Source organism: Rhipicephalus microplus, chromosome 3, assembly GCF_043290135.1.
Source record: "Rhipicephalus microplus isolate Deutch F79 chromosome 3, USDA_Rmic, whole genome shotgun sequence".
Classification (NCBI taxonomy): domain Eukaryota; kingdom Metazoa; phylum Arthropoda; class Arachnida; order Ixodida; family Ixodidae; genus Rhipicephalus; species Rhipicephalus microplus.
In genome coordinates this window covers 31,855,438-31,878,069 of record NC_134702.1, presented here as the reverse complement: position 1 = coordinate 31,878,069, position 22,632 = coordinate 31,855,438, and the positions used below count along the sequence as shown (strand labels likewise).

General features: G+C 43.6%; 2 protein-coding genes across 3 annotated transcripts in view; one reads left to right on the top strand and one right to left on the bottom strand.

Annotated features, from left to right (window-relative positions):
• Nucleotides 1-22,632, top strand: part of Plod (procollagen lysyl hydroxylase) — a 150,099-nt gene that overhangs the window by 29,734 nt on the left and 97,733 nt on the right. For both annotated transcript variants that reach the window (XM_037428350.2, XM_037428339.2), the window contains 2 exons: nt 176-277; nt 1,225-1,350. In XM_037428350.2, the coding sequence (XP_037284247.2) occupies nt 176-277; nt 1,225-1,350 (228 nt within the window). The remainder of the gene's footprint in view (nt 1-175; nt 278-1,224; nt 1,351-22,632) is intronic.
• LOC119177011 (immunoglobulin domain-containing protein oig-4) overlaps nt 9,170-22,632 on the bottom strand; it is a 49,045-nt gene continuing 35,582 nt past the window's right edge. The window contains exons 2-4 of the mRNA XM_037428362.2: nt 22,076-22,349; nt 10,216-10,365; nt 9,170-9,424 (exon numbers count right to left, since the gene is read on the bottom strand). Coding sequence (XP_037284259.1) covers nt 9,254-9,424; nt 10,216-10,365; nt 22,076-22,261 — 507 coding nt within the window. The 5' untranslated portion in view covers nt 22,262-22,349 and the 3' untranslated portion in view covers nt 9,170-9,253. The remainder of the gene's footprint in view (nt 9,425-10,215; nt 10,366-22,075; nt 22,350-22,632) is intronic.

The window sequence follows — 22,632 nt, the reverse complement described above, 5'->3', positions numbered from 1 at the left end:
GCATTGTACCATATGTGCGGATCTACTTCAGAGGGAACTGCTATATGAAGTACCTGACCAATTATTTGTGGCTCCACAGCAGTATTTTGCCATGCAATGTTAGATTTTCAATTTGATTGGGAAGCGAAAACTCGTGTGTAACTGCTGGTTGTTTGCCGATCCCATCTTTTTCTAGGGAGGAGTGTTTGAAGATCAACTGTGATTATGCCTTCTTTGTGGACAGTGAAGCCCACCTTGACAATCCCGACACTTTAAGGCTTCTCATAGAGACAAACAGGTGTGCACTGTGTTTTGCTTCTTGCTCTTCGAACTTGTCATTGTTGATGCCAGAAAGATGTCTTAACGCACAAGACTTTAGGAAACATTTGCATTTGTTCTTGAGAAGAAAAAGATTTTCTTGTTTTTTTTTCTTCTGACGGAGGCTTACTTTAAAAGCAATTCAGCCAACCACTAAGATTGGTAGAAAAGAGATGTATTGAGCACCCGCCAGTTTCTAGACGCACGTGACTGTTTTAATTTTTTACAATATTTCTTACTATATTTTTTATGTTGTGAAGATCTAGAGTGTAGGCTCTAGGCGGCATGACAGTGAGCTTTGCTACTTTTATGCTCATGCTGCCAGCCATTGGCCACTATACATAGTTTATGCCTTTGTTTTTCCTACTCGTAACTTCCTTGATTGTAGAACAGCTGGCTCGGTCCTTTTATTTTCTGGCCAAGTATTCTACATTTCACTATAAATTTAAACATCTTATTTCTTATGGAAATGCAGATTTCACTTTGTTTGCTAAAATTGGATATTGTACATAATGACTTGCATTGCGTTGGGCTTGTCGGATGTTGAGAAAAGAGCATGGGAACTTAGTGAAAGCAGGCTCAGTGCTGTACTGAGCCTGCTTTTGTGACAAAATGGAGAGGCAGTATCAGTGCGAATTCATCAATGCACTGTTGTGCTGTCTGTTATCACATTAATAGAGCGTTTATTGTAAGTGATCTCAAATAAGTGATTTGTCGTATAAGTTGGTATCACCGCAGAAAAGGAACACTGTCTATTATCTCCTTTTTGCTTGCTCGTACAGATTCCCACAATATATCAGAAGGCCTTTTAAAAAGAAAGACTGTGTTAGTATAAATGTGGCCAGATTTATAAGTGATTTATAAGAGGTATGAAGGACATACAGCATAAATCGGAAATAAAGATGGCCCACGTTTGTTTTATTACAGGACCATTGTAGCACCACTGCTGTCAAGACATAAAAGCTTGTGGTCCAACTTCTGGGGTACCCTCTCTACAGACGGCTACTATGCACGGTCCCACGACTACGTCTCTCTCGTAAAACGGGAGCGCAAGTGAGTAATATTTATTGCCATCTCAGAAATGTGCCGCTCATGGCACGCTCGTGGGAAACTGATGAGCGTACTGTCCGACAACGTGGATACTCGTTGAGCTTAATAATTTATTCTAGCTGAGTGCGTGGTTATGACATCGAAATGCAAGTGGTTTAATTTTCAGAGAACGAGTGTGAGAAGAGTTTAAGAGAAGAGAAGTTCTGTTAACATAAGTTTTGTTAACGTAGCTTTAGCTCTGCACAAATTATATTGCAGCGCTTCCATTTAGTTCGGGATCTCTGGGACAGGTTGTGCAACAGAATTCTTCTGTTGATGCCGAAAAACTTCTCTTAACTCTCACAAGGCAATGGGGGGGGGGGGGGGGTGAAGGATGGAGGAAGGCAGTTAGTAAACATTGGTCTGCTCATTACGATTGGTCTATTCATGGCTATACACTTAAACCTCGGTATAACGAACCTGGATTTAACGAGATACTGGTTATAACGAAGTACTATATGAAAAATAGTTTTGCGATAGACATAGTGTTAGAGACAAACCTTTATAGCAAATTTTTGGATATAACGAACTTACTTTCGTGTAAGATGCAACTTTGTTATTATGAGGTTTGAGTGTAGTACAAGTGAAATCATGTTGGATAAAGGTTGTAACAAAAAACTTCAAAAAATTAGCTGAACCCAATTTTTTTATTTCTACTGTCTGTTTGGAAATTGCTCAACGAACTCATTTCTTGGTACTTTTTATTTGAAAAGCAGTCCTCATCATCACTAGCCCTTTCTTTTGTTTGTGTTCCCTCTCAGTACAACCTTATATAATAAATTGACAGACAATCGATTTTGTAGAACGACTTCTTTTTTTTTAGGGGGCATAATGCAAAGCCTACTGTCTGAAGTATCCTTGGCAGCAGATCACCAAGAAAATGCTTGGAAATTTTAAGCCATAAAGTTTCTCTCTGCAAAATATCTTCTGTTTACTTTGTAGTGATGCTTGTAGCATGTTAACTTACGTCAGTGGTGACAGTACATGACAGGAACTGAGCAACCCTAAATATTATGGGTCCCGGCTGCGGTGGCTGCATTTCCGATGGAGGCGGAAATGTTGTAGGCCCGTGTGCTCTGATTTGGGTGCACATTAAAGAACCCCAGGTGGTCGAAATTTCCGGAGCCCTCCACTACAGCGTCTCTCATAATCTTATGGTGGTTTTGGGACGTTAAACCCCACATATCAATCAATTAATAATTATGGGGTCAGCGTAGATGTTCTATCAAACATTGTGATTGCACCAAAACAACTCCTACTAGCATAGAGATGTCCCGGACATTTTTATTGTTTGTGAAATTCTACGCTAGATTGGGTCAAGTGCGACAGTCCCCATGCGGTTCCGTGCAATATAGAAAATTTTGGAGACAGTTGGATGACTGAGGGATTTTGACAGGCTAGTATAGAATTGGGACCATCTATTTGTCGGCTGTGCTCGCCAGTTCGTATTGGTCCTGGAAACAAGAATGAACGTTGGTGCACGCCGCACTGCTTGTGTGGTGATCCCAATAACTTGCCGTTGATTAGTGTGTGGACCTGCAGATGCCCAGCTGGCGTAAAGGGTGATATGGTTCAGTAACGGTTTTATAATTGCAAAGAGTACGCAATGTGTGCTGCGTAATGTTGATAAATGATCTTGCATTCTTGAATGTAGCCAGTGGCAATTTGCAAGACAACCACTTGCAGATTACAAATGAATATAGTGAAACATCCTTTTTTTTGTTAATTTATAGATCCAGTAGATGAAATCAATAGAAGTTGGTGCATTTATTTAAGATTAGACATGGTTTTATTGTATGTAATTGCGAGTGTCATTGCAGAATGCCTTCTTGTGTCATTTATGCACGAGTTAGAATGGACTTCAACGTTGTGGCACTTATTTAGGAGATCGGAGTATGCCTGTTCTAATCTTTCTCAAGCACAACCTTTCTTTTGGCGCTGGCTATGTTCTATGGCACTGGCCGTTGGCACAGTGATTTGATGGCACAATATGTATGGTTGCCGGCCTGTAAAATATCGCCACCTATTGTCTTCGTTTGTTCGAACGTTAAATTTCTTTCTTTGAACACATCTTGCCAAATGCCATTGCATGCATCTGTGAACATACTTACATATTTGACTTCCCAGAGCTGTGCCACCCGTGCAGGAAGATAAAAACGTGTAGAACGGCCAGATAACACTAGCATATGCTGTTATGATACCTTATATAAAGGATGCATTTGGCATGTCCATGGTGTGAAAACATCTATAGTTCTAGGTACGACAGGTCTTGCTAGTTTGTTAATTGGAGAAGTAAAAATGTAGCTCTCATACCATGTAGAATTTGTTGCTTTGCAAGTAGTTTCTACTAGTTTATTTAAGAAAGCTAGCTACAGTGAAAACCAGACATATCGAAAACTAGACATATAGATTGAGCAGTTGTAACATAACGTCCCTTTAGGCAACTCATATTTGTAGCACTGTTCTATGTGTAATATTAGAAATGTTCACAGCCACTTTCAACATTAAATGCTGTGCTGCTTTGTACCATTACAGTGGTACTTCTCCTGATAGAGCTGCAATCACTTCACTGCAATGATTTTTCTTTGGTAGGCTTTACCTCATAAGATGACTATGTTGAAGTGAAATTTTCTTAAGTGAATACGTCATTACTTAGTGTAAATAAAATTTTTTGGTGCACAAGCCGTTCATATTTTAGTGCACGCACATCTTGCTCATCTTACCTCGAAAGTGTTTTAACTTCATCTCCATAAAATAAATGACATTGGCGAAATTGCACTTGAACAGCTCACAAAAAGGCATTCAAATACCGCATATTAAAGATAGAGTTGAATGGCAGTTTGATTGCAAAATACAGTACACCAGTTTTGCATGACATTTTCAAGATGTCATACCAACTTGTTAAGTGAAGATTTTTATACGTCCAGGCCTAATGTAACTGTAGAAATTGCGGCAGAATATTTCATGGAGGTGTTACTGTCTACCTATTGCTTAGTGGCAATTCATTAGAAATAGGTAGATCTTGGACCATCAGCACCTTCATGGAGAGGTACTGCTTGACCATTTGGTATTTATAGGGCTGGGTTCATAGCTTTAATGCGAGAACATTTTAAACACTCACTTTCAAAGCTGAAAATGGAAACGGCAATTACACACATGCCAAGGGCTAGATTACGTTGGCTGTGCCACTTACCTTTTGAGTAGAGCCAAAATTAGTGATGCATTGGATTTTTGTGATGAACATGTGTGCAAGCCGCTTCAGTGAGCAAATAATATTTCAGAATTTCCTGGAAGCACTCATGTACTTGCTTCGTTGCCGCAGCATGATGGTGAGCGAAGAGCTCATTTTGGAAAGGTATTAAATGAGGCTTCTGGCAGTACATTACCCCCTTGCTGTGCAGTAGAGAGTGTAGATTTTGAGGCATTTTCTCTTTAAATTTATCAGTCTCTTTGAGTAGGTAGCTAGTGTGCTATAAGTGCCATTGTGACAGTAGCAGAGACTGCAGATTGATGACTACAAAATACCGAAGTTCTGCATAGTGCCAGTAAAAAAGAAAGGATGAAAAAACAGCTAGCGTAGAGCCGCAAAAATGCGCGGTGGTAGGGATGTTGTGCTGGCTGACCCAGGAAATGTTTGTTAGTTAAGTTCTACGAATGTTTCAGTGTTAAAAGTAGCTTAGAGGTAATTGATTGTATGAAGTAAAGGCAATTTTTAAAAAGGTACAGTGTAGGCTTGTGAAAATAGCCACATTTAGGTTAGAAGCGAATAGTAATTTTGGTTGAGCAATTTTGAATTGAACTAAAATAGTGTATATCGTATATTATAAAGAAAAATAGGCATATTATATCATTACCTAACAAACCTGCTCACTATACATTATTTTTTAAAAGTTGAAACAAGGCCTGTGCAGTTGCCATTTTTTCGGTTCAAAGGAAGTGTAAAGAACTTCGAATAGTAGCAGGATTTCAATTTCAGTAGAATGCTAATGAAAACTTGTACAGTGTATTATGTTTTAAAATTAACTATACTCAAAGCATATCAGCCAGTATAGCAAACTTTTAAACTTAAAAAATGATGAATCAATGTGAAGGTAATATGTTCATTTAACCCTGAAATAAAGCTTTGCAGCAGCCTGGATTTCCCTGGGTAGATGTTTTCTTGGCTTAATACATTCTAACTGTGGTGAAACCACCTGTACAGGGTATTACATGCAAATCACTATACATTTGATTAGGTGTTTTTACGGCTTAGCACCCCTCTGCTCTAGTGAAACCACCATTAGAGGGTCTACATGTGGCCGCGCCACGGTGGTCTAGTGACTAAGGTACTTGGCTACTGACCCGCAGGTCGCGGGATCGAATCCCAGCTGCGGCGGCTGCATTTACGATGAAGGTGGAAATGTTGTAGACACGTGTGCTAAGATTTGGGTGCACGTTAAAGAACCCCATATGGTCAAAATTTCCGGAGCCCTCCACTACGGCGTGTCTCATAATCATATCATGGTTTTGGGAAGTTAAACACCACAAGTCAATCAATCAGGGTCTACATTTGCACTAATACACATCTATCTGTTCATTTCGAATGCTTCGAGACTTTCAATAATTTAAATTTGAATTAAAATGAATTCGAATACTGTAATATTTGCTCAAATATTGGAAGCATTCGAATATTCGCACAAACCTGGTTAGGTGTGATTTCACAAATTTCTAAGCCCAGCCTAACTCATGCTCTTGAGCTCACAGAATACTGTGACTATGTTTCAAGCTAGATGAAGCTTCAAAGAGCTGTTGATATACTTACACATTGGTGAGTGTCAATAGGTGTGTTTTTGCTCAGTCAAGCCCTATTTTTCCCTCTTTTTGTTTGACTCCATGTTTGCTGTATTGGTCTGCTAATCAATGGGATAGTGATACTATGAGGCTATTGGAACCCTAACACTTCCATCCTTTTTTTCCTTTAAATATTATTGCTATAAGAATTATACGGACACTTGAGTTATGTTATCGCTGCAGCCATTTGGCAGTCTCAGTGCATGAGCACACTCTCGCCACTCCCGCTTAGTTCACACGATGAATGTCGGAGGTTGCTTGATCTGCTTGGTGCCGTTTTACAAATGAGCAAAGAAGCCTGACGATGACGTGCACCGCGTTTCCACATGCCCGAAGTTGGAAGCCGTGTGATCTTGTAAGCCTGAATGATGTCGTTTTCTTGAAATGGTAAAAGAGGCAGCGGTATTTTTGTAACGAGAATGTGCAGTCTGTGCTGATGATGCTCCCCATTGTACGAAGTGGTCAGTATGACCTAGATGAAAGACCGAGAATGACCTAGATGGAAGACAGAGAAGGAGCGCAACACAAGTACAGATACCACACCAGTGTTGTGACCACAAATGCTTGTGGTGGTGATTGAGTGAAGCCTGTTAATGCATGGCTTTAAGCATGCGTTAGCCAACTAATGTATTTATGAAATTTGTGCTCCCTATAAAACCATTAGCCCTTCCTTCTCTGTAAGGGTAAAATAGTATGTCTTGCCATCACTGGCAATGTCTTGCCCTTCAAGCAAAACTACAGCTACGTTAGTACTTCACCACATCTTTGGCTTTGCCAGAGCAATTTAGATTTTGTACATAGGGTAACTTTTGGAATGCTATTTGGCAAGACAAGTTGTCTTTGGGAATACTCTGGTACATGTCTGTGCACTGCCCTCTGCACTTATTCGCTAACCTTTTTCCCATACAAGAAGTGACGTGTTGGTTCTTTGGTAGTTCACGCATTCACTGGGCATCTCGTCACTCTTTGAATTTATCGTAATCCATGTGTGTTGTCTGAATAACGTAGCATACTGTCCTAGTATACTGCCTAATAATTCTACTCTACCTGATTGTTATCAGCATACAAAGTAGGAATTGAAATCAAAAGCCACTTGTCAACAGGGATGGATCGCTCTTTGGCACTATCTGTTGGTGCAAACAGGTATTTGAGTAGCAGCTACCAACCACATAAGTACTTGTGCCATTTCAAGATTCTACTAATGAAGCATCAATGAAGCATTAGCAGCCGCTGTTACCTTAACTGAACTTCTGATGCACTGGAAGGAACATGGACACACACAAAGTTTGAAGCACTAATGCCTTCGTGCCAAGCAAATAAACAGCAGGGCATATAACGCTTCATTTATCGTTTAGGCAAGTTTTGAGTGGACGAAAGGCATACACTGTCTTTGCATTTGTGCAAAATTTGTGTCTCGAAGATATCGTTTACTAGGGAAGCGTAGTGACATTGATCTAAGCAACCCAAATGAAGAGTCTGTGATACATACACATCAGATGCACAGCAACAACTTGAGAACAGCTGACTGAACTCTGCTTTATTTTTAACAATCAGGGACACACGAGCTGAGCCACTAGTGAGCTACACACAGGATGCGCAATGAGAGAAACTGTAATGCACACGCGGTTTTGTGTTCGGCGTTTTGTACCAAGCATGAGACACCTGTATTGTCTTCAACATGACAAAAGAGTTTGGCACTGACAGGTACTGGGAAACGGGTGATCACTGGGTGGTACATGTCTTGATTGTGTTAGATTTAAACAGGAAACAAGTATACCTGTTCTGTCCACAGTCTTGCGGGCAGTACGCACTACACAGTAATGGTGTTAATGGTGAAACACTCACAATAACACCATTAATGTTAATGTGAGTTAATGGTGAGTGAATAGGGCGTGTGTGACATCTGTATTTTCCACATACTTCTGTTTAATGTAGTATGTCAGGCCTTGCAATCTTAACATGGTGGTGAGCTTGGATTAGAAGTATTCAGCGTAGAAAGTTTATCTCAAATGTCTTAAATTTAATTAAATTTGAATAAAAAGAATTTCCACATGCATTTGAAGTTGGTATTTGCTAGATGTAGTGTTTCACTGGCTTGTTTATGCGAGCTTGTTTCGTATTCATCTATTTCACTGTATGAGTAATTTTGCCACATGATCAGTCATAAATTTAGACATTTTAGAACGAAATAAGCATTTATGTTGAATTGATTGCCCGAAGGAACTGTGTGCTACTTCTTTTTGATAGTACTGTTCTTGTTTTCGCTACCTTGTAGTCTGTTTCAGAATAGGAAATAACATGCTACAGTACAGCAGGTGTTCGGGTGTAGTAAGCTCTATGAGTGTCATTTTTGTTGGTATTTAGTGTTATGATTGGCTTTACTGTAAGTGGATGGAATGAAGCTGATTAGAATTGGACTATTTACAGTGCAGGCACGTCTCTAGGATTTGAGTAGCTATATGATTTGAGAGCTAGATGAGCAAAATGCAGAACTCTGTAAGTTCAAAGCATAATGATAGAAAAAGAAAAAAAGAACCTTGAAGCATTAAGTATTGTTCTTACTTCTTTTGATGTACACAAGAGCAAGTTAACGTTTGTCCTTTCTCTGCATTGTTATGTCAGCAGATTGCGTGTCTCACTTGCTAATAATTGCTAAAGGAACGAGATCAGTGAATGGTGGAGGTATTTTAGCCAAAACAATATCGCTATTAGGTTTGCGACAGACCGGACTCCGGTTAGTTAATTGGTGCAATGATTTACCTTTCGGTGAGTTTCTACTTTTCCCTTTTGTATAAACTTGTAACACTAAAGTCAAATAAAAACTGAATCGCTTGAATTTCTTTCCGAGTTTCTGGCGGTTGTTGGTAGAGTCTAACCTTTCACGTGCGTAATCATCCGCCGTGCCACATTGAACGATGTGTGTTGCTGTCACTCAACACTGTTTAAGGCCTGATTAACGTAGGCATTTTTAATGGGTGCATGTGTCAGTTGGATGTGATACCTGCCGTCGCACTAGTTTCAAGGAACCTGCTGCAGCCTAGCTCCCCAAGGAGCTGAAGTCGGCTTTGAAGGTTCGGCTGTCGATGGCGTACTTGTTGTCAGCCTGGCATTCATAGTTTCCGGAGTCCATCTGTCTTGCCGGGTCGATTTCAAGCTTGCTCTTGATTCGGTCTCCTTCTAGCTGCCACTCGGATATTTGCAGGATGGACTGCAAGTTTTAAAGAAATCGGAAGTTGAGGAAAGGTTTTACAACAGGGAGGGATCTACGTAAGTTCACAGAAAAGCATTCTACATGACTGTCTTGATAATAATCCAGTAATTGCATATTGTACACTAGGTCATATGGTACAGATTACATGTTGGCAATCGATCACTACGTGGCATGGCTGTTGAAAAATGTGCCTCCTCATGAAAAGATTCCCGGTACGAGTTATTCCACTACAGTCACGATTGGCGTGGAAGCTCTGAATATTACATTATAGGGAACCTGGTCGAATTATATTAATATGGTTGGAATACAGGAACGTCTGTGACCGTACACATTTCTCGTAGTCACTGGGAGTCACTCAAGGTACTAATGGAGGCTGTTGCTTTGCTGTGATGCGTGCGAAAGGTATGTTTTTGCCTAGATGCAGACCTCTTGTGCAAAAGCCTGAACAAAGCTGTGCAAGTATGTCACATGTTGTGTTGCAACTGTCCCGTTCCAGTCACGGATGTTAAATGAGCAATCAGATCAGTGAATACACCAACATGCACTGGACCAGAAAACGTTTCCTGCGAGTTACGTGGTGGTCCCATTCACGTAAAATTCAAAATCATGCTGACCTAATGTGGCACTGCTGATCACTTTTTTGAATTAGTGTAGATACGGAGACATTCATGTATGCGTAAGAAATGTTGGGGAGGCTTTTGCCTGTTACCTTGCGCTTTCCAACGAAGTTTAATGGCGTGTAGCAAAAATACCTTCAATTACATGCAGTAGCCTAACTTTTGGTGTACCTGCATGTACGGGTGAGCGAATATCTCGATGCCGTCCTTGTACCAGGTGATGCGGGGCCGAGGCACGCCACGCGCCACGCAGATGAATACGATCTTGTGGCCCAGAAAGAACTCGTAGTCGAAGTGTGATGCCTTCTCAATCTGGGCTCCCTGCATATGTTCCACACACACAGAGCTCTGCAGTGAATGCATCGTAACTTGAAGTGATGTTTTCATTGTTATGATGGTAACATGTCACATCTGCATTCTACTTCGTTAAATTTCTGCAAAGTCAGATTATTTTGGTCTGGTTTGAAGAGTGAGCGAGGTATGGTTTATTAGCTGGCAGCTGCATATGCAAGCTAGTTTGCGGCCGCGTGTGTCATAGTGCGCCGTTACCAGTCTGCTTCGAATTCTTACATTTTGTTTCTATATTTAATATATGTTCACTCACACATATGGAAAGATGTATGCATACAAAAAAGTGGGTCGGAACTCCCTCTTCTCTTCTCCTCATGTAATTTCGCTCCACGCCCCTTCCTTTGTGTGAAACTCTACTCCAATAAACTTTGGTGTGCAGTAAATTCTTGTGTGGTTAACATAAGAATGTGCAGTGTTCCCCTTCATAAAGTTGAAAGTTCATTGCAATGCACCCTCTCTATTTAGTCATTGTATGGGGCAGACTTTGCACCCCGCCCCCACTTTATGTGACTTGGGAGGGGGGAGGTGCCCGGCCCATTGCCCCCCCCCCCCCATGCATGCCTATGGTGATGCACCATTCTGATTACCTGTCATATGAATTTATGAAATAGAAAATATTTTTTTCTATTCTGCCGATAATATGGGAGGTTCATGAAAAATGTTTTCTACAAACCTAGAAATTCAATCACGAATGATGTCTAACTGGCTTTGAGAGTGCCTTGAAGAAATATAATTGCACTTTTTTTTGGTTGATTAGGTAGGAAGGATAGCTGGGATGTAAAGCATATTCACTTTTTCGTTTTCTTTCGGTTTTTGAAAATGTCTTGCTGTGCACATGCCCCTAATTTTTCAGTCTTACTGGACTGAACAGATAGACAGGAACGCTGTTGCGCCGCAAAAGGTGCTCTGGTGTACTCATAATTGACAGCCTTTTGGAGCATACCTTTGTGTTACACATCCTGTTGCGTCCAACGGGCGCGGCAACTAATTAATTTGCGTCCTCGGGTGTATTCGCCTCGTTTTATAAGTTCTGGAGGCACTGCTGCGGGCCGAGTTCGAAGAGATGGTGTCGCGAAATTCTTCTTTACATCACAGCACCCAGGGAGATAGAGAAGGAGGTGGAACATTGAAGTACGCTTCCGTCTATCTCTACCGCCCTCTCCGGAAGGCGTAGTAGTATCTCCGAGTGACCCGCGGGGGTGGGGGGGGGGGGCGAGTGAGGGAAGGAGGTGGAGGTTGTGCGTGCCGTCGCAACCGTGGCCGAATCGAAACCGGAGCCGTCGTGTATACGTGTTCTGCCTGCGGGCGTGACCCGCCCTCGCCATTTCGTGTCTTCCTCTCTCTGGGCCTAATCAGCGCTGCTCTCCCTAAAGCCGCGCGTTCGTTCGCCCCTCGCTGTGCGTGCACGCGGGTGGGGGGGGGGGGAGTTTTTTCTTAGACGCGAATACTGCATACCACGTACACGCGACGGCATCTTTCTTGCTTTATCCCTTTTCTTATCCCCAAAAGAGAGCCTTTTATTCCCCGGCCGTCACGCGCGCGCGCCTCTTTTCCCGAAAGGAAGTTGGCTGACAGGGAATGGCGGGGCATCGCCTTTCTTCGCCCATTATCTGGAGACCCGCGGCGTCTCGCACTCTCACTGATATCTTGCGCGGTTTTCGTTTTCTTTGTTCTTCCCTTCGCTCCGCTCTGTTACATTATAGTTCGGGTCTCCCGCCGAAGTGTGTTTCCCAACTCCCGAAATCTTTACTCCACGCCCCCTTTTTTTTTTACCTTTCGCCTACCCTTCCCGCGGCGGCGGCACCTCGAGTTTCGTCATCGATAGGTCCTCGAGTGTCGTCGTCTGTCACGGTTCATAAACAACTCTCTTGCAAGCTAGCCGACCGTTTCCTCGGTGACTTGGTGTTGTCTCGTCTTCTGTCCTTTTTTTTTATTTATCGCGCATTTCTTACGACTCTCACGATATGTCGAGAAGCCGTGGTGATTCGAAATCGGTGTGCGAGTGCGCATGTGTACGGTATGTTTTGTCTTCTTGGTGCGTGCTTCTTTCGTACACTATTCTTGGTGTATTTGTATCTCTCTCTCTCCACGCGCGTACACACACACATACACAAACACGCATGCACAGAGAGAGAGAGGGAGAGAGAGAGCTCGGTTAGTCGTCACTTCCTTCGTCTCTGTCCTCTCTCTTTCTTTATCACTCCTTTTTTTTTTTCTACACAGATGCCCGTGCACGTTTGTTACATTTCTCGGCGCGTTAGTCTCGGTTGCTCGCAATGCCTTACTTCTTTTACGGCCTCGTTTGTCGCCATTCTCGCTCCTGACGGTTTTGTTGCTGCCATCGTTTCTCGTTCAAGCCGCCTTTCGTAATTCGCTCCGTGAATTTCTTTTTCTTTTCTATCTTTTTTTTCTCTCCTCGCGAGCCTACCCTAAAATGCTTTCTAGCTCCGCGCCTTTTTCCCCGAGTCGACGCATAATGCAGACATGCTTTAACTAGGTTTTTGGTCTACGCACTTCAGTCTCTCTCGCTGTCTATTTTTTTCTGTCTTTTTTCGTCTCTTGGTTATTAGATAAGTACGCGGGATGGAAATGTTGGCTAACAAGCAGCGCACATGTCCCGTCTCCTATAACTCAGTTAGGAAACTCGCACATTGCGTCGCGTACGTTGCGTGCACGCTCAAATTCTCCCCACAAAAAAAAAAAAAACGGTGTGCGTCTATGAGAGCGTAAGAAATTTGGCATTCGCCCCGAGGAAGAGGAGGGGTGACCGTAAAGGTTAACATCCGCGCACAGCGCGTCTACATCCTGAGGCAAAATGTGGCGCGCTCAGCAGGTTGCCGGACTCTGATCTCGAAATCGAATCTTTATGGCTATTTTGTTTTGTTGCTTCTTGTTATTGCTTTTTTTGTCTGTCTGTCTGTCTGTAGATATAACGCTATTCTGGGTCGAAGTATGAAGCGTCCGCCAGATGCCTCTGTCTAAGGCATTAATTAAACTGCGGGGCGCGAGGTCGCGCGTTCAATTACCAGCCGTGACATCTAGGCTTTGACAAGCGTGGAATGCAATCAATCAATTAGTGCATATGTGAGTGGTCGTAATTAGAAGGCCTACATTTTGAAGCAAATCATAGCCTCATGCGTTGCTTTGAAACGCCGTAATTAATCAACGTTGCCACTCAGATATAGTGTGTGACGTACTAAACCTATTGGAAACGAGTGTTGAGACGTTGATGTATGTGTCTGTGTCCTTATATTTTCTTTGAGCGCATGTAAGCTCTATGTCCTTGTGCTGACGGTATAGCTAGCCTTCTCTGAATACCATATCATATGTGCGCGCACGTACAAAGAAAGGAAACGAGAGCGAAGAAGATTTGGGGGGCATATTTTGAATTAGCGTAACTTTCCTCCTGTTGTGGTCTGTGTTTTTCGTTCCGCACCTGCAGTCTATATAGTGACTCTGCAGCGTTGCATTTCGTGCCGAGGCTCTAATCAGAGTGCAAGACTAACGCATATCTGCCGAGAAATCAAAATTAAACATTGTTCTTTTTTTTTCGGTATTAGCCGCGCCCATCGCGCCTCAAGTTGTTGGCGTTTCGCCGACGCGTTGTCACTCAGCGGCACCGTTAACCCTTAATTCCCGCGGCGCGCGGTTTTTTTTTTTTTTTTTGCCAGGTTGCTCTCATAGGTGCACTCTTCCGCAGCTGCAGAGGGCGGGAAACATCCGCAATTTGTAAGCCTCTAACTCCGCCTCGCAGTTATTTTTGTATGTTGTGTTTTCATTTTTTTTATTCTCTTGGGTGTCTCCACAGCGCTACGCGGCCGACGCGGGAAAAGGAACGGTGCACCCATTAGCGACCGCAGTATACGAAGGCGCTCGTAAGATTGCGCTTTTGCTGCGCGCCGCGTTTTCGCTTTTCTTCCCACCTATAAGGTCCGCCTTTTATACGGTTTTGTAGAAGTATAACTTGTTCAGCTGTAACATGGAAATATATATATAAAAATATATAAAGCGATGTACTCCGCGGGGAAATTAAGAAGAATGAAGAGTACTGGGCAATGAATTAAGGGCCGGAAATGAACGTTTCTTTCGCTTGCCGAAGGTCTTCTTTCCGTCGATGTTATTGTATACCATGTAGTATACCATGTATATATTTGTTTTCCGTTCTGTTGCTGTGGCTGCTGTGGTGCGTCCGAATGTACTGTACCCGCCCCGCCGCGGTGGTCTAGTGGCTAAGGTACTCGGCTGCTGACCCGCAGGGCGCGGGTTCGAATCCCGGCGGCGGCGGCTGCATTTCCGATGGAGGCGGAAATGTTGTAGGCCCGTGTGCTCAGATTTGGGTGCACGTTAAAGAACCCCAGGTGGTCTAAATTTCCGGAGCCCTCCACTATACGGCGTCTCTCATAATCATATAGTGGTTTTGGGACGTTAAACCCCACATATCAATCAATCAATCGAATGTACTGTACCCAGAATGCAGAGCTTGCTTTCAGCGTTTCACGTATTTTATTTTTGTATTGTTTCCCCCTTTTCCTCTTGAGGCTGTACCGCTTGTTGTGCGTGTTATGTGGTTGGCTGACTTCGAAGAATAGGTTTATAGTTGTAGTAGAACTTTCTTTCTCTCCCTCTCATACTCTTTCTATAGCCTACTGAAATCTGCAGGGTTGCGCTGGCATTTTCTGGTGTGGAGTAAAGGTGGTTATCGAAGAGGAAGGGAAAAGGGAGAGATCAGAGTAACTGCGATTTTCGGTGTGTAAGCCAATATTGAGATTAGAGAACATCTAAAGTTATTAAAATTACATTTCAAGTACCCGCCATTTGGTTAACGTAGCTCTGGCATAAAGATATTGTACTGAAGATGTTAGGGAACTGATGCTTAACGTAAAAAGAAAAGATAAGTCTTTTCATTTCTTCTTTTTAAAGCAAGGAAATGATCTCGTCGTGGTTTACTGTCGGCAACCTTGAAATGTTCGAAGTTAACAACACCATTGCTCTGTCGTCACACCAAACTTATGTGCTCATGCGACGTTACTTCATAAATTTGTAAGATAAAGTCTGGTGGCAAACGTCGGGATGATTACGTTCACAACAGTAAGTCGCGGTTAGTAAATCAGCCTCTGCGGTTATTCGGGATCGTATCATTCACAGTATGTGCGGAAGTGAAACGTTACTGTCAATGTTTACGCCTAAATATTCGCTGCAGTCTAATTGGTTGCTGTCGTTCAACACACGGCACTGATGCAGTGGAAAAGTAGCGAACTTTAAGAGATCCCGTTTTAAGTCAGCTCAGTTAAGCTTAGTTGAGAGTAGCAATACTAGCAACAATGACTGATCGTAATATCACTCTTGGAAAGGTACGGGAAAATTAGAAAGGCACACGCCAACAAGAAGAATATGCGAAGGCCTTTGAAAGCTCCGCACAACGAAGGTTCCCGCCTTCCACTGTCTCATTTTTTTTTTTTGAAGTGGAGAGGGCTACATGCTAAACGGCGTAGGAACCTCTTTAGTAAGACCATACATTTGCATAATGGCTTTTACGGCTTTGCAAGGGAAATATGTGCACCTACGTTCCCCTTCGCTCGCCTTGAAAGCGTCATCATTCAAAACGGCAGTCCCGCGAGATAAGTAATGGCGTACGTTGTATGATTCAGCCCGTCACATTAAACACAAAACGCTGTTGAGGGCGTAGGCGTTCGTCCCAAACTGAATATCCGTGTAGTTTTCGACGCGAGGACAGTTCACCAAGTCTGCACCAAAGCGAGCAGCATGATGATCCAGGTGCCGCTATGGGGCGCCACGAATGTGCACTTTCGGGATGGTTGACGCCGTGTATGCGTAATGTTTAGGAAAGAGGAATACGTTGCGCTTGGTGGATTAGATTTTCGGGCACCTATTCGAAATAAGCTATCACTCGCTGGGCTCCACCGCGGTGGTCTAGTAGCTGAGGTACTCGGCTGCTGACCCGCAGGTCGCGGGATCGAATCCCGGCTGCAGCGGCTGCATTTCCGATGGAGGCGGAAATGTTGAAGGCCCATGTGCTCAGATTTGGGTGCACGTTAAAGAACCCCAGGTGGTCGAAATTTTCGGAGCCCTCCACTACGGCGTCTCTCATAATCATATGGTGGTTTTGGGACGTTAAACCGCACATATCAATAAATCAATCAATCGATCAATCAATCAATCAATCACTGCCTTCCGGTTTCTATATAGAGTCATCGGCCCACTGAACTAAAAGGGAAATGTCTCAGTCTCCTGCGTGTCATAGATAAGAGGAAGAAAAAAAATGACTGAACATTGTAGGCGGATATAATTTAATGAGTCATCTCATTAAACATTTTTTCTGTGTTTCTTCATATAGGCGCCTAGACGCTCTAACGTAACACCTATACCATAAAGATGGTCGGTCCCTGTAAGCCTCTATGGTGCAATGAACAATACAAGACGATGCACCGTAACAATATAATACAAGTAAGAGCGCAGGCGCATTTCGACATGCAAGTCCAATTCACGCCACATAATGTATACTGACGTTCGGTCTATACGTTCCGTAATCATTTCTTTTAGTATTGAGACGGATCTACCACAGTTAACCTTCTCTCATCAGAGAGAAAGAGAGAGAGATGACGATATGAATGGAGTATAGTTGCCTCCCAAGTGGTTCGTGACGGCCCATGGGGTTCCGCAGCATATATAAATAGGCCTGCGGAACAATAGCGCAGCCAGAAGCACTCGAGCCGGGAGTGCGTGAGACGGCGAGAGAAGAGACGAAGCCGGAGGTTGATCGGTCCGTCGGGTGCTGATATTGCGTCGGCCCACGGACGACTAACGTGCATACAGCCGAGGGTCCGGACGACGAGCCGCGCAGTGCCCGGGTCATTGGAGAAGGCGGCGCGGAAAGCGGCGATATACCATTGCACCCCTGGGTACGAGCAGGAAAAATAGGTGGGGGCCAATCTCGGCGCCCCGGCTGGCCCAGCGGTGATCAGGGCCCGTATTTAGTGGATCCGGCTGAGTTCTGGGCGCGTCACTCACTAGTTCGTTCGTCGCCTCCCGCTGCGTAACAAAAGAGCTCCCTCTCTCCCTATTGTTTTCTTCTTTTCCCTGTAGTTTCCCTCCACACACGACGGTGTTCGTGTTTTTATGCCGGCCCTCCCTGTATAGCTTCCCTGCTTTGTCGGTACGCCAGTGGCGTGTACCTGCTTTCGGCTCGATTGCCCCTCGAACGAGGGAAGAGGATGGAGGACTTCTAGGGATAAAAAGAACGAAAGAAAAGGGAGGGGGGAACTTGGGGAGCACTTCTCTTCCCGCTTCCATGAAAGATGGTTCCTGCCGGAGGTGCGACATCTGGGCGTAGTGTTTTACGGGAATGACCGTATACTTAGTCTCTTTCACTGTCTCACCTTTTTTTTGCTTTTTTTCTTTAATTTCTTATTTCCTTTATTTATCTCGCTTTGCTCGACTTCCGGTTTTATTGTGATCGCTTGCCGATGCGTAAGCGTTTCTCTTGCTTTGATCTTTTTTTTTTCTCTTTTGATCCCCACTTCCCTTTCTATCCCGTCGTTTCATCGATGCCGCACTCCTGCCGTAAAGGTCCCGTTTTCTCTCTGCTACGCGTATACTACGCTTCCCTAATGAGACAGTTCGTTTTTGCTCCTGCCTCCTCTTTCTTGTATATCCTTTCGTGGTAGTTTCGGTTTCTGTTTTGTCTTCTTCTGCTGTCCTTTTTTTTTCTTTTTGTTTTCGCTTTTCCTTTCCCTCCTCCCCCCCTTTATTATTCGTGATCATAGTGGCGAGTGAGGTAACTGTTTGGAGAGCCGGACTCTCCGGGGGAACTGAACGGTCGCGATGACAGCAGACCTATGCCGGGGGGTATCAGAGTGGACGGCCTGACACGCCGAAGGCAGCTGAGGAAAAAAAAAAGAAAGCAAGAAAGGAAGACAGAGAGAGAAATGAAGATAGAAAGCTAGTGGGAGACGGGCGACGTCGTAATTTCAGCCATTTTCGCGCGAAGCTTGCGCGCTGTTTTACGATTTTTATTGCGCCCGTTAGAAAAACGTTGAAGCACTTGGTTTCCCGCTTTATTTTTTTATTTTTGTTTGCTTAAATGCATTCTCGCGTGTTGGTTTCATCAATTTCTTTGTTCTCTGCCCTCGTTTTTTTTTCCGTTGACCGGAATTTCGCTTTTGGCGTGTGGGTGTACTTTGCGGCGAGTAAAACATTTTATTCGCGCTCTTCCATGAAAGGGCCGGCGCGGTGTCAGTAGAGCGGTTGAGGAGGAGTGGAGGGAAGTGGAGTGAGGGGAGTGGGAGGGCGATGACCCTATTAAGCCATTATTTCTCCGTCCCAGATTTCCTTCATTACGCTTATACTCCCCTTTTTATCAGCCTCAGTGAAACGGGAACGGTTGTCGTAATGATATATATATATATATATATATATATATATATATATATATATATATATATATATATATATATATATATATATATATCCTGTACTGATCATTGCCCCTCCTCGCTGAACGCATAGACCTCATTTTTTCTCCTCTGTGTCCTTATTAGTTCAATCTGTGTTTCTTAGATGACCAAGAATGGTAGAGGAGAAGGGGGAGTAAATGACGTAACTTTCTGGACTGTACGCCTTTCGACGCTTTAATAAGAAGCCCTCGCGACGGGATCTGTCAGAAACGTCCGTTGGCCCTTGCTGACCGTTCTCGCTTTCAACAGACTTTCACGTCTTCATTTCTTTTTTTATATTTTTTAGCAGGCACCGAGGCGTTATAGCAGCGTCCAATCGCTCCCCCGGGCCAGCGCGCCTATTTGTGGAGCGCGCCTGTTTCTGTCGTCTTCGTGGCGGCTACGTTTGTGAATCGGAGCGAGAGCTGCCGAGGCGCCGAACATTATTTAGGACGAAAACCTCAGATGCCTCATCAAACGCGATAGGTGGCCGTCGTCGGTGATGCAAGGAAATCACTCGATCGCCGAAATTTGTGCCCTGATTTAACGTGATGTTACACGGCGACGTCTTGACACGACGTTGGCACATGGCGCTGCGGTGCCTCCGATCTCGGAGGCACCGCGGAAGCCCGTGAGGTGCAGAAATCAATACACACGATCAATACAATCAAGAAAACGATGATGACCTATCGCCTTCGATTCATGCAAATGCATAAGGAACCGCGTGACGTTTCATGATCACAATTTGAGAAGGAACAAAGCTTGCGTACCGTACGAACGAGCCAACCATAATGTCGGCATGCTGCACGAGATTTACAATAAGATTGTGTATAGGTGCACTAGCAGTGAATATATATATATATATATATATATATATATATATATATATATATATATATATATATATATGGAGAGAGAGAGAGAGAGAAAAAAAAGTGGGATCCTGCCCACGGCAAGTTATCTTTTCAGCCACTTTTCGTTCTTCTCATTTACATTACAATTGCCTAATAACTTCCCATATACCTGCCTTGGAATGATTGTATGCCAGATCTCATATATATATATATATATCTATATATATATATATATATATATATATATATATATATATATATATATATATATATATATATATATATATATATATATAAGTGTATACTTAAGGGGTCGTGTTTCCGTGTTTTATTCGAAGGTCGCAGGGGTTCGGTTCCTGCGCACGGCAAGTTATCTTTTCACCCACTTTTCTTTCTCCACAACTACCTTACAATTCGGTCAAATAACCTCCCCTATACTTTTCTTGGCATTATTGTCGCCTTCCCTAATCCCCCAGTGTAGGGTAGCCAACCGGATGTCTTCCTTGTCTGTTAAATTTAAATTATAAATATATATATATATATATATATATATATATATATATATATATATATATATATATATATATATATATATATATATCAAAATCTAAGGAGTAGGAGGTGAATCGATAGTTGTAGAAAGCATGTTTTCTTTATGAATAGATGAAGTGAGAGAAGGCAAGAACACCAGGTGGTCAAAATTTCCGGCGCCCTCCACTACGGCGTCTCTCATAATCAAATAGTGGTTTTTGGACGTTAAACCCCACAAATCAATCAATCGAATCAGAAGGCAAGAACACACATACGTGTCCGCTCACCGTACTTAATTGGACTTACACGGAGGAAAGATTTCTGCTGGGTTGTTTAAAGCTTTATCCACCTTGCGCGCAAAGCTCCAAGTCGTATAACAGCAATAAGTGAACGTACGAAGACCGAGCAGAGAGAATTGACCAGTAGCGAGCAAACGAAACGCGAGCGCCAACACCGTTCGAGCGCGAATGGGGTATTGAAACGCGAAAACTGCAAAAGTGCGAGATAATTTGACGGATATATATATATATATATATATATATATATATATATATATATATATATATATATATATATATATATATATATATATATATATATATATTTACTTTAGCGGACAGCGGACGCTCATTAATGTTCTGGTTGAGCGGGGCAGTTCGTCAATTACGTCGAGCACAACCACGCAATCTCGACGCCTTATTCGGAATGTTTTGGCGTTAATTTATTATTTTTATCGTATTTTTTTTGTCTCCCGTGTTATAGTATTACCGCGGCAATGCGCGGACATTTAACATTATTGGCGGAAGTGCCGGCTAACGAATGTGGTGAATCGACAAACAGGTGCTAACATTAATTCACTACTGTCGGAAGGCCTCGGAAATTCTCATTCTACCTCATGTCGTAGATGGTCTCGCAGCTCATAAGCCTAGAAAAGCCACCACCTCATCTAGAGTTCTTGAAGGCAGCTGACTTAGGCGATTCGCTATAGTAGCTACGCTGCACTGTGCGCGAGTATTGTAGATCGTCTGCACCCTCGTTCTGTATACAGCAAACTGGATAAAGTGTAGTTAACATTCTCCCCCCCCCCCCTCCCTTTCTCTAGGCTGATGGTGATCGTTCAGGCGTTCGATATTTTTCGATCACTCTATTCGCAACCTGTTGAGAGTACTGTCCGTGTCAGAATGATCCGGGTGCTACTGAGCGTGCCATTATAGAACGTCACTATATAAAAACATCCATAACTTCAAGGAAGGGCCACCTTCTAGAAACTACGCGGCCTTAAGGTCTGGTGGTGTGGCGTGTGTGACGTCAAGTGGTGAGCTGCAGGGATAAGCAAGAGACGATCAGCGAATTGATTTAACAATAAACGAATGAAAAGCGGTGTACATAAATGGATTGAATCGTTGGAATCATATTAGATAACAATGTTAGTCCACCGTTACGGCCGAAACCCTTATGGACGTTCGTTCCGGCCATCCGCTTCCTGAACTACTCTTAGAACGCTAATTTGCCTGAAAAAAAAAGAGAGAAGCTTTAAAATCGAAAAACTGGGGACGGTATCAATTTTCTCTGGTTTTAGCTTCGTCTTTTCTGCACTTAACGTTTTCTGCAGTGTATACATAATGGTCAACCGGATTGCTGACCTGGTTAACCTCTCTACGAATCTTCTGTAGCTGGCGACAGAATGCTTGGTTAAGATCTGGTAACACGTGGTGTCTCTTGCACAGGCGGTATAGGATCCGTTATGTCGCCGTTTATATCGGACAGATTAGTCTGTGACCCATATGCCATGTCCACGTCAGGGAAGGGAAGGAGGGTTACGTCTTCGGAGAGGCCACTCACGTTGGGGTTGTCGTAGTACTCCTTCCTCTTCGGGTGCGTGTAGAAGATGTACCTGGCCGAGCCGGAGGACCGCATGCGGCCGCGGCCGCGTTTGCCTCCGCGGCCTTTGGCGCCCTGCGCCTCGGACAGCAGCAGCGTCAGCGCCACCGCCAGGGCCAACCAGCACGCCAGGAGCCGCGAGGACATGGACCCCCCCTTTGGTTCCTTGCTTGTTCCTACGCAGTGCGGCGACCCCGGGTAGATCGGATCCTTTGTTCGGCCGCCGCCGCTGCACCTGCGCCAGGGAGGCGTAATCCGTGCCAGGGATTTCAATGGTCGAGTTTCCACTAGACACATTCGAATTTAACTATGGGTGTGTTCCAATTAAATAGACAGCTACATGGATGGCGGCCATCTTATGTCTCATTCTAGTTCTGACGTAGCCGGTAACATAGACAGATTCGAGAAGACCGCATCGTAGACAAATACGATGCAGGCTACTTCGCTGTCAAAACACGATGGGGGCTCAGCGAATCGCCCAGGTAGATCGGATCTCGTCGGAATGGTCATCTGCACAC